The following is a 17524-nucleotide window of genomic DNA, read 5'->3' as shown; positions in this document are numbered from 1 at the left end:
TTATCGCCAGACCGTTGGTCAGGCGACCCAAGAACAAGCGGTCGCAGGTTGCTCGCTATAGGTGAACCTTTTTTTGGGTTGTTGATGTGACAATATTTTTGGAGTGCTTTAAGGAAACTTGCGACCGAACGATTTTCGCATTCATTCTAGTTGAATTTTGTCACTACATCTATGGAGACAACCGCCAAGATGCACAGTCCTTCGGTCGGGCAGATGCACCAAAACTGAATCAGTAAGTCAAAAATTTAATTAAAGTAATACAAGTCAGTAATCAAGTTTAAAAAACAATTGGGCCATGATTAAAAAAACCATAATCACAGACTTATACCAAAAACTATAAATGGGAGTAAGTTGGTAAGGACTTTTTACTCGCATTTATTACAACATTAATTGCTACACCCCGATCGGACCTGAACTGACTTAAGCATCAGAGCATTTTAGACAAGTACCCCGATCGTCTGGACCACCGAACGAGAGAGAATGAAGCGACGAACGGTGGATTATTAGACAAGAAGGACTTAAAGGATTTAAAAGATATTTTGAGTGTTGAAAATAGATGTTTGCCCCTATACCCAAAACATTTGATAATTTAGTTTTTTTGTATTTTATATTCTTACAATTTACATTTTCAATTGATCACTCTCACTCATCTTCATCTTCTTCATTTTTTTTTACTCCCACTTTCTATACTATATTCCATCTTTATATAAAAAAATTCAAAAATATGATTATCGAAAAGAAATATACGAACTTTTTGATTGAACTCTACATCAAAACATAATACAACAAAATAAACATGTTTGTAAAATTAATCCACAATATAAGTAGTTTACACATGAATTTCGTCTTAGTTTTGAAATCCTAAAACCAAGACACTGTACAATCAATCTTCATTCAAAGTATTATTCGTTTTTCAGTGTCACTCCATTACATTTTTGTCCTCAAAATATGCCCTCAACAAAGAAGAATATATATGACTATTAGATACGGTAAAAACATAAAGAATCATTTATTAGTTCACTTGACAAAGAATTCACATGGAATTAATCTAGCTCATCGTGAAATATAAAAAAACAATTTGAAATAATCACCTATTACTATTTTGATTGTGACAATTATAATAAAATACTTTTAACAACGTATTAACTTTTTATTTATTATCTAGTGCAGTTTAATATCTAAGGTTGTTTGACGTAGAGTGTTTTTTTAGGCTGCAACGTTGTCTGTCTTAGTAACTATTATTCTTGGTTTATAATTTCCCTTTCTCAACATTTTCATAATAATTACAACATATTCATAATATTTTCAACCTGGGTATTTTTCATTGAAATGGCTTGTTCAATTGTAATTATAATTACTGGAAAATAACTGATCAAATGTTAAGTTTCCAGAGATCAAATATTTGAAAAAACAAGAAAAAACAAACTTACAATTGAAAAATTAACCACTGAAATCCATCATAGACGTCTTCCATGTAGATAATTGGTATTTTAGTTCTACTTTGGTGTACTTAATTGTCTTTGTTCATGAGAGTGCAGAACACAGGGTTATTTTTGTCAATTTCTTTTGAGTTATACAGTAATCTGGGGGTTCTAATAGTAAATATGCTTCCAGCATTTGTTTTGGGTCTATTAATTCGGGCACACTGCTTGGTGATTCCTTCGAGACCGTTCGTTTTTGTTTTGTCGACATTGTAGTCAGCTGTCAATGTCATCGCCGAATGGAGGCCGCGGAGAAGGCACGGTTGTTTACGCATCAAGATTCTTCCCTCTCTTTGAAGCATTCAACTTCAAAGTGGCTTCTATAGACTATACATTTTCTATAATCTTGAGGCTTAGTTAGGGTTTTCTGTTACTGCCATGGATTTCGAAAGTAAGAGGCTTCATCTGCTAATCTCTGTTCTTGCCATGTATTTTTATTTTATTCATCTCCCTCAATTCAATATTTTCTATAAAATTAAGATCTGGGATGCTTAACGACCCTCCCGAATAACAGATCCCAAATCTCTGCAAATTTGATACGGTTAATGTTGAGGTCGGTGAAGAACAATTACGGCTTGTTTTATATTCCGAGAATTAAAGGATTGATTGAGAGAATTCAGAAGATCCTGTAAAATACAGGTTCGACGATGACCCTGTAAAATACAATATAGAGGATTCAGAAGATCACATCATACTAAAACCATTTTAACAATAATCAATACTAATTACATAAAAAGGCATGTTTTCGCCAATATAAAAGCCAAACCCAGTCAACAAAATCATTAATTTTTTTTTAATTATTACTAAAATTTCTTAGAAAATCTATATTAGTTAAAACAAATAATATCATACTGCATCGCATGGTTGCCCTGCTATAAAATACTTCATATATATATATAATTATTATCAAGACATCATTTACAGCAATTTAATACTACCTAATTAGTAGGGCTGCACAAAAATAACTGAACTGTACTATACTTAAGTTAATTGTACTATTTTAAACCAAAAATAACTGAACTATTAATAGTAAATTTAAACTGTACTATTTTTTGGTTAAAGTTCGGAAAACTGTACTGGAAACAGTTAACTGTTGATACCCAGTACACTGAACTGTAAATTTTTTCTTTCTCTTGACTCTCGTTCGGTGCACAAGCAGTGTTCGGTCCACAAGCAATTACACACAAAGACACATCCAAGACAGATCGAAGTTCCCTATCTCCGTCACCTCGCCGCCACCGTCGAAGGTTGTGCCACCGTCGAAGGTTGCGCCGCCGACGAAGGTCGCGCCGCCGTCGAAGGTTGCCGCCGTCGAAGGTTATCTCTTTATATTTTTAGGTTTTCATTTCGCTTTTTCTTTTTTCTCCGATTCAATCATTCTAATCTTTTATTTGGGATGAACATGTTAGGGTTTTCTTCATCAACAACTTGAAACCAGCTGGGAAATCTGGTTTGAGCATATTTTACTGGGAAATCTGGGAAATTTGGGAGATTTTACTGTTCCCCAATTAGGATTTTACAGAGTAGATACTGATTGAGTAAGCTTATAGAAGCTGAACGGCGGATAACATTTTATTTTCTAATGGCTGGGACTTAGCAAGGGCAATAGTGTAGTTTATTTATGGATTAACTTCATTATTCTTACAAAAAAGCTTCCTTGTGCTGTAGAGGCAATAATGTCCTTCATTGGATCGTCAAATTCATAGTGCTCTTGTATTCAGATCAAAGCTTGTTTTATATTATTAGTGGAAGTTATTAATCTGTATGAAGAAACTTCCATGTTGTGTATTGCATATGTTTGCGTTATTGTCCTTTGTGTGTTATTAATTTGAGAAATTCTTAGCTTGTGGATCAAATGTACCAGTTGAATCTTATATTCCATCCATGTCATAATTCTAATCAGACTGCTTCTGGTTTTGTTATTTTGTATGATATTTATGTTATACTATGCTTTACTTGAACCCATAAACTACCTAAATGATCTACTGCAGGATAATGCTGAAAATTGTATTTATAGTGAAAAAGGATCATCATTGGAGCGTGTGCTTACTGTTGTTACAGATCCAGTATATAGCTTCTCATCACAGATCCTTTCAATTCCTTTCTTGTGGCATGTTTTTCCAAACTTAAAACAGGTATTCATTGTACTAACATATTTAATTAGCATCCTTTTCTCTGTTCCAGATTGATGAAGTAGTGTTCAAAGTATCTAATCATTTAACATAGAAAGCATGTATGATGGTGATGAAATTCTTAGAAATCACTGAAAGAAATTTTCCTCAGTAACTTTAAACTCCTACATGCATTTTTAAGCCTTGTCCCGCTTTAATCATTGTTTTCTCACTTTTTCTGGGGTCTGGTTTTGATTCTCTGGTCTTGCGGAGTTCAGTGAAGGCTCTCTCTACCTTCTGCAAGTAAAAACTTTTGCCTGTTCATTTCAGGAATCTGTGTTCACCTCTGTTTTTGTTTTAAGTTTTCATGACAGGGATGCATTGTGCCTGCTATTTTATTCTAAAAATTAGATCTAAAGGGGAAATATTAATTTCAGTTTCTCTCAAACTTTGTTTTCATAGACTCAGCCACAAACTCGGTGGATTGAGGTGGGGTGGGGGTACTTATCTTCTTTCCTTTCAGCTTGTGCAATTTTTCAACTTTCTGCTTGATTTCATTGTTTTGAACAAGCCTTGGGTGGTTTTGGGCCATTGCAAAAGATGTTTTTTATCAGAAAGTTTTTCGAACTATATGGCGATGTTATTTTAGAACTGATATGAAGAATGTTTTGTAATCTGAACTGTTACTGAGAACTTTCAGTTGTGTAAAAGACTACCGAACTTATTGAATTTTACTAAGAAAATAATCTCAATATTTTATATGAACTTTTTAACATAAACAAATAGTTTGGCTAGTGGTGATATAAGTAATAAGCTATTATATTCTATGAAGTCTACATGTAAATATAAAATATTTATTAGTTTTAAATCTGCCTAAATTTGGATCCTACACTTCTTTTATCACTTTCTTTTTTCTTGCTACATGCACCTACCTTTGTCCAATATTGTTTTAATATAATTTGGATATCTTATGAATCAATTATTATCAATAAAAAATTTGATAATTGTTTAAATATAAGATGTAGTTATTCGACTATCTTTTATTATATCTTCAATATGTTACTTCTTCCTATTGATCAAGACCAAGATTATTGAAGAGTTTTATCTTGAAGATGTTTTGATGACGAAGAAGGTTAAGATTATTGAAAAGTTTTCCCTTTAAAATGTTTCATGAAGAAACTAAATTTGTATTATGTTTTATGACTTGCTTGAATGTGTAAATCATGCATATCGAGAAAGTTTTCATTTAAATTAAGTAACATGGATAATCACTGCCTTCAAAAAGTTTGTAAATGTATCAAGAATATTTTAAAAGACTCACTGAGCATTTTAATCAATAATTTCTTGTAATAAATAATTATTTTAAGTTAGATAACTGATTAAGTCTTGATTAGCACAAAAAGTTTCAAAACATTGCTTTTATTGATAATTGATCATGTACTTACTAGTTCAAATATTTTCAAATCCTATATAATTGATTATATTGTTTTAGCTACGTTTCCATTTGTTGGCTGAAATGTGGAATTTTTTTTTTCCATTTTGTTTTGGTGTTTGCATGAACTGTTATTTAAATAATAGTGAAACATAGTAATGTCCAGACATTATTTTATATGTCTGTTCTACCGTTCTTAAAGATGTTTTATGACTCTACCATGCGCATTTCTGGTTCTTCTTACGTCACTAGTCATATGTATATGAAGGAAGTGTTTGGAATTGGTAAAAAGATTCGACAATATTCTGAGAGTAGTGATGTGAGTATAAGATCGATGGCAATGAGGATGAAGGGTAAGTATGATAAATATTGGGGAAATCCCAATGGAATTAATATCTTATTATTGATTGTTGTTGTGCTTGACCCTAGGAGTAAGTTGGATTTTGTTAATTACTTCATTGACTATATATTTGAATCTAGCATGGCCAGTGGATTGAAATCAAAATTATTGTCATCTTTAAAAACACTTTATGATCAATATCAAGGGGTTGAGGAGGGTTCTCAAAGTAGTCAACAAGAATCCCAATTAGATGATGAAGATGATGATCCTCATGGCATGAGCTTCTACCTAAGAGCTACAGGACGTAGATTTGATTATATATCAGAGCTTGATAAATATTTGAGAGAGGATCCTGAACCTTATACAAAGTCGGTTGAGTTTGATGTTTTACATTGGTGGAAGGTCAACTCAACTAGATTTCCTATCCTTGCAAACATGGCTCGAGAGGTGTTAGCCATTCCCATCTCTACCGTAGCATCAGAGTGTGCATTCAGTACAGGAGGAAGGGTGGTTAATCCTTATCGTAGTTGCCTAACGCCTAAAATAGTGGAAGTACTTGTTTGCACACAAGATTGGTTAAGAGGAACTCCTTTCTCTATACTTTTTAATGAGGATCCTAAAGAGCTTGATGAATTTGAGCAAGGTGAGTTTATATGAAAACTTTATATACTTTTTAGTTGATACTTTATATGAAAGCCTAATTTTTTTTTTTTTGTAGATATAACTTCTCAAGACGAAGTGGGACCTTCAAGTGCAATTAATTTAGATGATTGAAGATGTATTAAGATGTATTAACATTTTGATGTTGTTTATGGGAGAACCTACTGGAGAACCTATGTATTAAGATGTATAAATATTTTGATTTTGGTGTATTGAAGTATGAGGCTTATTTCAAGTATTATTTCCTAAGCACTTTCAAATTATAAACTTTATATTATTATTGCGTATTACAATCATATATAATTAGTGCAATTCGGTTCAAAATAATGTAATTCAGTTCAAAAACAGTGCAATTTAGTTCAAAAATAATGCAATTCAGTTTAAAATCAATGCAATTCGGTTCAAAAATAGTACAATTCGGTTCAAAAATAGTGAAGTTTATTCAAAATCAGTGCAATTCGATTCAAAAACGGTTCAAAAATAGTGTAGTTAAGTTAAAAATTAGTGCAGTTCAATTCAAGAATAGTGCAGTTCAGTAAAAAATTGTGTAGTTCAGTAAAAAAATAGTACAGTTCAGTTAAAAAATAGTGCAGTTCAGTTCTGATATAGTGCAGTTCATAAAACAGTTCAGTTTATAACAGTTCAGTACAGTTCATATTATAGTGCAGTGCAGTTCAGTACAGTGCAGTTCAGTCCAGTTTATTTTTCAGAAAAACAGTTCAGTTCAGTTCGTCTGAACTGTTTTTCAGTTCAGTACAGTTCATACGAACTGTTTTTTAGTTCAGTGCAGTTTGTGGTAGTTCAGTACAGTGCAGTTATTTTTGTCCAGCCCTACTAATTAGAGCATCTAAACCATTCGAATTCTGATAGTATATTCAGGTTAAAGTATAAATTTTGTCCCTGAACTTTACACCCTTCCTCATCTTAGTGCCCACATGAAAAAATCCCTACATTTTGGTCTCTACGTGAATAAAAGTTTACAAAATGTTCCATGTTGGTTGTGTCAGATAACAGTGTTAGATTTCATATGTATAGCTGATGTTTAGTTCCCGTGTGAAAAAATGTACAATTCATTTTAGTCTCAACATTAAAATTAAACAAAACCCGATGCTTTGCTATTTACACCTGACATTTTTTTCCTTTCATCCCAACTATATGTATAAAAAAAATAACAAACCATTATAACTTCATTAAATGGCAGATACCAATCCACAAAGAATTTCTCAAGGACCAAAATGTAGAGTACTTTGTGAAGGGGGCCTAATACAAAAAATGTGTAATGACCAATTTTTTTAATTTAACAAAGTATTTTGTAGAAATTAAAGGCGAAATCAATATAAACATTTGGCATATACAATGAAACCCAGATCTTCAGGATACATATGTACATTGAACATGATTACCTTGTGAAGTTCCTCTTAGTTTCCCAGCAGCTATGATTCCAGTATCCTTTCCTTCACATCAGTTAATCCATAATGGTCTTCATCAAGAATCTTTTGCGCCCGAGTAACATCAAAGTTCTCATCGCTGAAATGAGAAATTAACTGATTAAAGTTCATGAAATTTGAAATAGTTTGGAGTTAACATAAAAATGACAGTTTTCAGAAAATAAAAACGCTGCCTCATCCAAAAGTCTCTGAACACTGCCCTTAATTGGTTATGCATTTATTTGTCACCTAAGGGCCTTTTCAAACCCCTATTTGGCAGCTATCCTAAATTTAAGGTGAAAAACATATCTGTCCCACATGGTAATGGTTGGTGTCTATATGAGGTAAGCCAAGAAATCTCAAATAAATTTAAATTACTCTAGCAATAACAATAAGAATGAAATTTGTAACATCCCAAAAATAATAGTCTTATTATTACTTTGTTAATCATGTGATTAATATAAATATAATGTAATGTTCAGTCTTCCAAGAAGTGTCTAAAATTTTTTCTGATTACATACAGGGTACATTAATAGGAGGATCTCTGAAATACACGTATATTTATACATATATAATTAATCCTAAATTACCATACCCATACTCGGAGTCTCACTGGATGCTCCTCACCATCGTCTGCAAGATCCTCTATAGATACATCTACCTTATCACTTGTGTGTGTGTGTGTATATATATATAAAAGATCATTGTCGGTTGGTATGAAACACCACAATAGAAATGAAGGGTAAGCTTATTTACTTTTAACATCTATCATAATTTTATAAGAATTTAAATAAATTTTGTAGTAACTATTCAATATAAATAAGCTTTCATCCGTCAATACACCACATTGTATCAATGATAGAGACTTAATCATTTATTAAAACTTTAACATGACCTAAACTCAATTTTCAGAATACTAGTGCATTGAATTGAATACTCATGAAAGTCATGCAACTGTCATGTATAGAAAATATACGACCTTAACTCCTCTTATTTCAAATCATCATCCTTATCCCAAAACATTATGACAGGGTTCGTTCCTTTCCGTCCTCAAAGTCATGGTACTATTCCATACTGATCCTGCAAACTACTACCTTCTTTGATTCTCACTACCTAAATTCCATTCTTTATAAGTAAGTGAGTTTAGTAGGGTCAGGATTACTTCACACTTCAGATTCCAACTCAATGCACTGGTCCAGGTCCCATTTAATATGATATTTCTCCTTAGAAATTATCATATTCACACAATTCACGCAATCGCAATACATGCATATAACATACACCATCACAACAAGTTCATCTTATCCATTCTCATCAAACCATGAAAAACGATCATAGAAATTTCATATCACAATATTTATCAGATATGTAGAATTCAATATCATTTATATGGTTCACATTCTCATCATCACTATCATTCCAGTCAAAAAGGTTGCACAAACAAATACATGTCCAACAATTCATCAACGGAACATAAAACAATAAATAACTAATTCAATCCGGCCAAATAAAAAATCATATTAATGTTTTGAACTTATAAAAATTAATAAGCTTCCCTTACCTCGAAATAGTTTGTCTAAAGCTAAAATTCCACTGCTCAATAGATTGAGTAATTCCCAACCAGAGAATCTGTTGTAAAATGTGGTCGGTCCAACATGCTCCTTCTTGCTTCATCTGCTAAGCATTGTGATCAATTTTCAATCAGACTGACGTTAACTGACAGCACTGCTACTGCTGCACACTTTATCCTTGTATACAGCTGATTGTAGAGTGAAATGTGCTGCTTTGAACTTAAAAGTTGTCCTAGATTCTGTCTCGTCGTATGTGCTTCTCATCTGCTACCAATAGTCGCCACAGGAGCATACCCCATCTCTAAAATGATGGTATCGAATAGGATCTCTAATTACAATATGTCGTTGCTCTATGATTGCTATAAGTTTTGCAAACTTATGACAATCTCCACAAATCTTTAGGTTCTTCCATATTCTAATAGTTTTCTCTTTAGGAAAGCTCATGATACCAAAAACAATTGCCAGTTTCTCACTGTGGTATCTAAGAGAGTCTTCTCTTTGTTCCCCTTCAAGATCTTGTAGTACAAAATTTGTGTCAGGTACATAACCAACACTAGTCAGCCTACAAATAAACTGGTTCAACTGTCTATTGATCTCATCTATTTGAGGATGTGATTTATCTCCCAAAATAAAAGCATGTATTTGCTTATTGACTTCAATCCAGCTACATCCAGGTTCTTTCCTTATGCCCCTTATTTTCATAGCCTTCCGAACTTCTGCAACCTCATTCCACCTTTTTGAAGTTGCATAAATATTAGATAATAACACATAAGCTCCTGTGTCATGTGGATCCAACTTTAGAATCTTTTTAGCAGCATGTGTGGCTAAATCCACATTTTGACGTGCCCTGCATGCATCAAGCAAAGTCCTCCACGTAACAACATCTGGCTCACAATTCATTTCATGAATTAACTTAACCATGTCATCAAGCTTCCCAGCTCTTCCAAGAAGATCAAGCATGCACCCATAGTGTTCTCTTTCAGGATCTACCCCATACAAGTTCTTCATAGATCGAAAATAGATCCAACCTTCATTTACTAGCCCCGCGTGACTACATGCAAACAAAATCCCAATAAATGTAATATGGTTTGGTTTTGGACCTTTCACTTTCATCGACTCAAATAAATTGAGTGCTTCCGTACTGAAACCATTTTGGGCCAACCCAGCAATCATGGTGCTCCAAGAAATTACATCTTTCTTAGTCATCCGATTGAAAATGAACTTTGCATCCTCCAAACTACCACACTTACAATACATATCTAAAAGGGCATTGTTGAGGATAAGATCTTGGTCAAACTTTAGCACAAGAACATGGACCTGCCTCCCTAACTCCAACAACGACAAACTAGTACACGCTCTCAATATACTAGTAAGAGTTGACTGATCCGCCCGAAAACCCGCTCTGCTCATGCTCTTGTAAAGATGCAAAGCCTCATCCCCATCACTGTGCTGAGCAAACGCAGCAATAATGGAGTTCCAAACAACAGAATCTCCAGTGACCATCTCACGAAAAATACTCAAAGCTTCCAGCAACTCCCCCAATTTCGAGTAAACATCAATAAGCGCACTGCGAACAAATACATCAGACTCCAACCCCACTTTCATTATACAAGAATGCAGTTGTTTGAGATCAGACAACCTCTCGCATGCTCTCAAAACAGAAGAGAAAGTAAACATGTTAGGCATGACTCCATCCCTAAACATAAAAACCAAGAACCTCATGGCCCTGTCATTGAGCTTGGCATTAGAGTAAGCGGATATCATAGTTGTCCACGATACAACATTTCGTTCAGGCATTTTATTGAACAACACATGTGCTTCTTCTAAGAGGTTGAATTTTACATACATATTGATGAGAGTGTTGATCAGAAAAGTTTTCGGGTGGTACCCGTTTGAGAATATGTGGCGGTGAACGCGTTTGCCTTCCCTGACAGCACCGTGAGCCAAGCAACACTTGATGAGCTCAGAATACGTGATAGCGTCGGCCCAAACTCTGCGTCTTTCCATGGCATCCAACAGATGCATGGCTCCGGGAAGGTCTCGCTGGTGACAAAAGTTGAGTAGAGATTCCGTCTCTTTGGGCACAAAGTGTGAAGATACGAGAGAGGAGTTACCACTATATGAACAGTGATGCAAGGTGAGTGGTCGCAACAATAGTAAGTGCTTTGATTTTTGAATGCTGCGTATGTAATTATAATTAAGGGCACTATCACCGTGATCCATAAATGAATGTAAGTGTCAAAAAAACAAAAGCAGATACCAATTACCAAGTATTCCTTTGGGAAATAAGAAGAGTTTAAAGAGAAACTACTTAGTGAAGTTACTTTTGGCACATCACACGTTTAATTGCTAAACAAAATAGTAATAATAATAATACGTTATAGTTTGATGGGAGTTGAATTCACTACCGGTATACCTATTGTAGGTTAATGTGAATTTTTAAATTAATAAAACTAAAAAGATGTTAAGTGAGAATTGAACTCATGATGACAACCATTGTCTATAAACTCTAACCAATTGAGTTATTACATCTTCGTGATATATTAAAAGTAATTTAACTATATTATGTCTCATTTAATTATTTTTAATTTATCAATAAAAAATATTTTCACAGGTCTTACAAAATTCCACGTATGGATACCTGTATCCCCAAGGAAGTGCAGTCAAGCAGTCCAAGTAGTTACGGGTAACACTGAATTCACTAGAACTAGCCTCCAACAACTGTAGTTTCACAAGTTCTTCATCTATAACTCGTAAAATATGAGGTGGGCAATTTTCTCTCTTCGGCTCAATCTTTTCCCTGAATTTACCTGAAATAAAAATTCAAATAAATGTTATGGTAAAAACAAATAACACTGGAGTATACCCCCATTAAACATATTCCATGAACGAACAAGTTTAAGCTGTGCAACTCACATTCGATGTGAGAACAAGAAACACCAACCAAAATACAAAAAGAAACGTACATTATAAAGAATATTCCTAGGCCCACTATAGTGCTGAACAACAGAATTGAAGGATACAGGATGGAAACATAAAGAGGACAAGATTTTAAAAATAAAAAAAGGTTAGGTGAACCCTCTATAGTAATTTTGTAATCAGACTTCAACCAAATAGTGCAAGTCCTAGAAGCTAAATGATCTAGCCTACTTGTATGCACACAGCATATCCATGACAAAAGTTATAAAAGAAGCATGTTATCGTGTACTAAAACTAGACATTATATGTTAGAACCAACCAGTAAGGGCTGTTTTGCCATCAGTCTCCAGTTCCAACTCCTGCAAACAGGAATATTACAAGAAAATAAAATTAAGACAAATATGAATAGTAGAGCATTCGGCAAAACATATCATCACCTTGGTGCATTTGGATAAACAACATAATTGAACATTTCAGAAACCTCTCACCAAATAAGAACTTATTCAGATGATTGATTATAAACTTACTGGAGTGTGATAAAAGAGCTTATAATCACAAGACTAAATGAGCACCTCCCGTACATAGGGTATGGCAGCGCTGTAATGCACCCCAAAAATGACTGGAATAACCTAGACATGAAGTAGCATAACAAGAACAGTAGGACTTTCAAGCAGTCAACACACAAACATTGAATTTAAATCCTCCCAAAACCTCCCCTATGATTAATAAAAAAGTCACCCTCCAATCCAAGAGAAAAAATTTTCAACAAGCTCGTATGGAAGAAATGAGGAACAGAAAACTCCAATGATCTTAACAGATATTAGCTGAAGTGAAAAGTCTCCATTTCGCTCAATAAATAAAATCCCCACTGCACAGCCACTTGAAACAATTATTCAGTTCAGACTTGTAACAATGGTCAACTAGCAGCTTTTGATAAACTTCACAAATTACAAAAACGTGCTAAAGGCCTGTTTAGATTATCTTTTTTTATAAGCACTTCTAGAAGTTGAAAATAAGAAAAAAATATACAAACTTCTTTATAAGCTAAATTAAGGCCCTGGGTGGATAAATTTCTTTGTACACACTAATAGAGAAAGAAAAAGTGAAATACGATTTTTTTTTTTTTTATTCCCGAGTGAAGAAAAGCATTAGATAAAAATAGCTGGTGCAAAGAAAAACTAAATGATCTTAGGTCATGAGACAAGCCTGTTATATTTTCACTCACACACCGGAATTATTAAACAGTCTAAGTTAGTTTTCAATTGCTTTTAGCTATTGGACCTGAATCAAAATATATCCCTAACATGACATGTTACTTACATGAGAATTGTTCGATTTCTTAACAGATTTTAGGAGAAACTGAAACAATTGAGAAACTAATAATAGCAGTAACGACAGTAAGAAACTAACAGTGAGATAATCCTTGGGTCTGGGATATGTGGAAACGATGGCGGAGGCCTTTGACTGGTACTCCTCCTCAGCCGCTCTGACTCTAGCGTCAACTACTTGATCAGAACCGTCACCTGATTCGGAACAGAAAAAATACCTGCCTCCAATGTCGGTGTTTTTACCGCCGAGAGAACTGAACACTCTGAGCAACGGCCGCGAAGCAGGATCGTGTGCAGGACGGAGCACCGTGTGGTGCAGCCGGCGGATGCGCGAGAATGCAATGAGCTCCAACATTGGCTTCGTCAATTGAATGAGTGAAGGAATGGGATTTTGAAAATTGAAGGTTGGTTCATGTCCTAGTGAGTTTGGATAAGATTTAGATGACAGAATGGGATTTCACACTGCGCAACTGGAAACTGACATTGATAGTGCTTGAAAGGAAGAGGGCTGAGTTGTATTTTTCACAGATTTGTTAAAGCCCTTCATAAACCCTCGTTGGATATTTGAAAAAAAAAAGGATTTTTATAAAAGTAACTTTTTCTTGCAGCAGAAGTACGTGTGATCCTCAGTTGACAAAGGTGGGTTAAGAATGGGTGTTAGATGTGTGTCTTTCGAAAAATATTTAAACATTACTAAAATAAATTCTTTATATATATATATATATATATATATATATATATGAATATATCTATTATCTATTATATTTTAAAAAAAATATTATCAAAATTACTATATTATCTTTTTTTTTATTGACACATGTTTAAAAATTAGTTTTTTCGTCATTTAAAACTATGATACAAAAAGATCCGGGTTCAAATCTTACAAAAGTCAATTTATTTTTATTTTGTTATTAATTTATGATTTCAACTATAATATTAATTATAAATATTATTATTATTTATAATATTTTTATAAATATTATTATTTCTAATTATTAATGATATTATTATAAATATTATTTATAATGATAGTAGTAAAATTATAATAAATATTAGTATTAATATAATAATAATTATTGTTATTATTATACGTTACTATTATATATTTTTGTTAGTAATTATGTCTCAATTTTTATTAGATTATGATAAATTGTTCTTTTGTCTCAAATTTAAAAAAGAAAAATAGGTATATTGATAAATATATGATTTGTTTAAAATTTCACTGTCGATGTTGATACCCATTCAAATTTGAAGGATTTGTCAACCATTATTGAATTATGTTAATCTTTGAAAAAAACAAACAAATTAATTGGTTGTCTAATTCATTTTATTTAACTCTGAATGTTTGTTATTATTTAATATGAGTTTGAAGTCCCACATCGGGTGAGAATGATTTAGATAACTACTATATAAGTAAAATTACATAACAAATCTCATGGAAAGGAGTTCAATGAGGTTATATAAGTAAAAACACCCATCAAACTTATTGGGAGAAAAAAATGAGTAGTTGGATCATGGTTATGGACTAATACTATGGGTTAGGTTGGGGACTAATGGTAAAAAGACTCATCAAACCTCATGAGAAATAAATGGTCAAGATGATTATAATAATTATTATTATAGTTATTAGTATTTGATGCAAGATTTATTTTTGTCTCATAAACAACTAGAAATCCATTTGGTTAAATAAAAATATTATTTAAGAAAGTTCATATAAATTTTATACATATAAAAAGCTGTGTATTAATTTTATTGAAAAACTCATTAATTGAATTAGACTTTTATTTTAAATAGAAATTTAAATTTTATGTTTTTGTCCTACCATGAGTTTTTATTACGAATTTATGAAATATAAAAGTTATGATATGTTTTATATTTTAATTTAAATAATGAAATCATAATTATGTAATTAGTCAATTTTGATAGAAAATAATAAAATGATAACAACATAAAAATATACAATTATTTAAAAAAAATCATAAAATTTATAAATTTATAAATTATAAAATCATAAATAGTAAAATTATAAATTTTAAAATAAGAAAATAATATGTGGTGACAAATCATCGCAAGATAATAATATGATCAACTTCTTAAAATTAACATCCCTCAATAATCAGAAAAAAGTTAACGACAGGAACTAGATTGAAAAATATATATTTATTGAGTACTCAATAAACTACAAAAATTTGTCACTGACTCAATTAAAAGTTTTAAAATATATTATGCACTAAAAACATAATTAAGTCATATTATTACTGATATTATTATTATTATTATTATTATTAATATTGTTATTGTTGTGACTAGTAAATGAGTAAAATGAGTAAATATAAGTTCAAATCTCACATCGGATGAAAGTGATTTAGATAAGTAGTATATATATAGAATTGCACATCAAATCTCATAGGTGGAGGTTGTTATTATTTAATATGAGTTTGAAGTTCCATATCGGGTGGAAGGGATTTAGATAACTAGTATATATTCAGAATTGCACATCAAATGTCATGGGGAGCAGTTATCATTCAATATGAGTTTGAAGTCCCACATTAGGTGAAAGTGATTTAGATAACTAATATATAAGTAAAATTACACAAGTAGTTGAGTCATGGTTATGAATTTTATGTTGGGTTAAAGTTAGAGTTGAGACTAGGGGTAAAAAGACTCATCAAACCTCACAAGAAAGAAATTCACATATTTAGTAGTCGTTTGAAATCTTTTTATTATTATATTATTATTACTTATATTAATTTTATTATTTATTATTTTTCCTTTTTTATTATTATTATAAGAATTATTGTTATTATTATATTATATATTATTACTATTATTATTTTAACATTATTGTTATTATCGTTGTTTTTTTTAATAACAATATTAATTTTATTATTATTATTGTAATAGTTATTATAGTCATATTATTGTTATTATTATTTATATTATCACTACCGTAATTAATTTTATCGTTTTTATTATTTTAATTATTTTTGATATTAATTTTATTATCTGTAATATTGTTACCGATTTTTATTAGAGTTAATATTAATTATTATTATTATTTTTATTAACATGAGTCGTAGTGTAAATATTATTATTACAATTATTATTATTATTACAAGTTTGTACAATTATAAAATAATAATTTCTTAAAATTATAAAATATTATAGTATATTATCATAAATTATAAATTACAAAATTATAGAATTTTAAAATAATAAATTACATGTGGTGACAACACATCAAGGTGACATAAAGATAATAATTACATAAGTCCCTTAACAGGCACATCACTCGATGTTTAAAAAAATAGTTAATAGGTAACTCAATTAAAAGTAGAGTACTCAATAGATCATCAAAATTTATCAAGGAATCAATTAAAAGTTTTTAAATATATTAGGAACTTAAAACATAATAATAATATTATTATTATTATTATTATTATTATTATCATTATTAATATTTTTGTTATTATTATAAGTTTGTAAAATTATAAAATAATAAATTCATAAAATTATAAAATTATAAAATATTATTTATATTATCATAATTACAAATTAAAAAATTATAGAATTTTAATAAAAAAAAATGACATGTTGTGACAAGTAATTAAGATAACATAAAAAGATAATAACTACATCGGTCCCTTAACAGGCCCATCACCCAATATTCAAAAAAAGTTAATAGGATGACTCAATTGAAAAAAGTAGATGTCCCACATCCATATTATTTTCTTGTTGATAACTCTGATAATTTAATTGATTATCTTCTTAATTTCTTTAATATTTCTTCTTATTTGAAAAATATTAAAATTTGAAACCAAATAGTTATATTTTCCAATTTTATAAAATAAAACCTTAATTATCTTAAAATAAATAATAAAAATACCAATAAAATAAAATAAAAAATAAAAAATAAAAAAATGTCAATCATCACTGACTCAGTCGAATTTAGTCAAATTTCAATAAGGACCAACTAGTTCAAATTTAATCAAATTTTGACTGATTCCGATTCAGATGTAGTCAACCATATTTTAAATTGGTATGACCGATTCGAATTCAAAAGGATTGACTCGGTCGAATTTCACTCTGGAGTGTCTCTACTTAATATGGCTGGCTAATATTACACTCATCAAGCTTCAATAATATACAATATTAGCTTATTACTTTCTTAGGATAACTTTCACATTCAAGCAAATAGATTTGAAAATGAAAAAAAAAAAAAAAGACGCATAAGTGCTGCATGGGAAACACTTGT

General features: G+C 31.2%; 1 protein-coding gene across 4 annotated transcripts; it reads right to left on the bottom strand.

The window, feature by feature from the left end:
- Positions 1-1317: 1317 nt before the first annotated feature.
- LOC114191784 (pentatricopeptide repeat-containing protein At2g03880, mitochondrial-like) lies at positions 1318-13874 on the bottom strand. Of its 4 annotated transcripts, none has more exons than XM_028081177.2 (6): positions 13352-13874; positions 12261-12300; positions 11664-11832; positions 9013-11201; positions 7428-7551; positions 1318-2134 (listed from the first exon to the last, which is right to left on the bottom strand). In XM_028081177.2, the coding sequence occupies exons 1-4, from the start codon at positions 13622-13624 to the stop codon at positions 9290-9292; spliced, it is 2394 nt and encodes a 797-aa protein (XP_027936978.2). In that variant the 5' UTR covers positions 13625-13874; the 3' UTR covers positions 1318-2134; positions 7428-7551; positions 9013-9289. The 4 variants fall into 4 exon arrangements, with proteins under 4 accessions (XP_027936978.2, XP_085532003.1, XP_085532002.1 ...); XM_085675877.1 differs by lacking the exon at positions 1318-2134 and having other exon boundaries at positions 7185-7551; positions 9013-10589; positions 10911-11201; XM_085675876.1 differs by lacking the exon at positions 1318-2134 and having other exon boundaries at positions 7185-7551.
- Between the last annotated feature and the right edge of the window lie 3650 nt (positions 13875-17524).

The sequence above is a fragment of the Vigna unguiculata genome, chromosome 7 (genome assembly GCF_037176805.1).
Source record: "Vigna unguiculata cultivar grain cowpea cultivar isolate G323 ecotype 2 chromosome 7, ASM3717680v1, whole genome shotgun sequence".
In the NCBI taxonomy this organism is placed as follows: Eukaryota; Viridiplantae; Streptophyta; class Magnoliopsida; order Fabales; family Fabaceae; genus Vigna; species Vigna unguiculata.
This window is presented reverse-complemented; position numbering and strand designations above follow the sequence as displayed.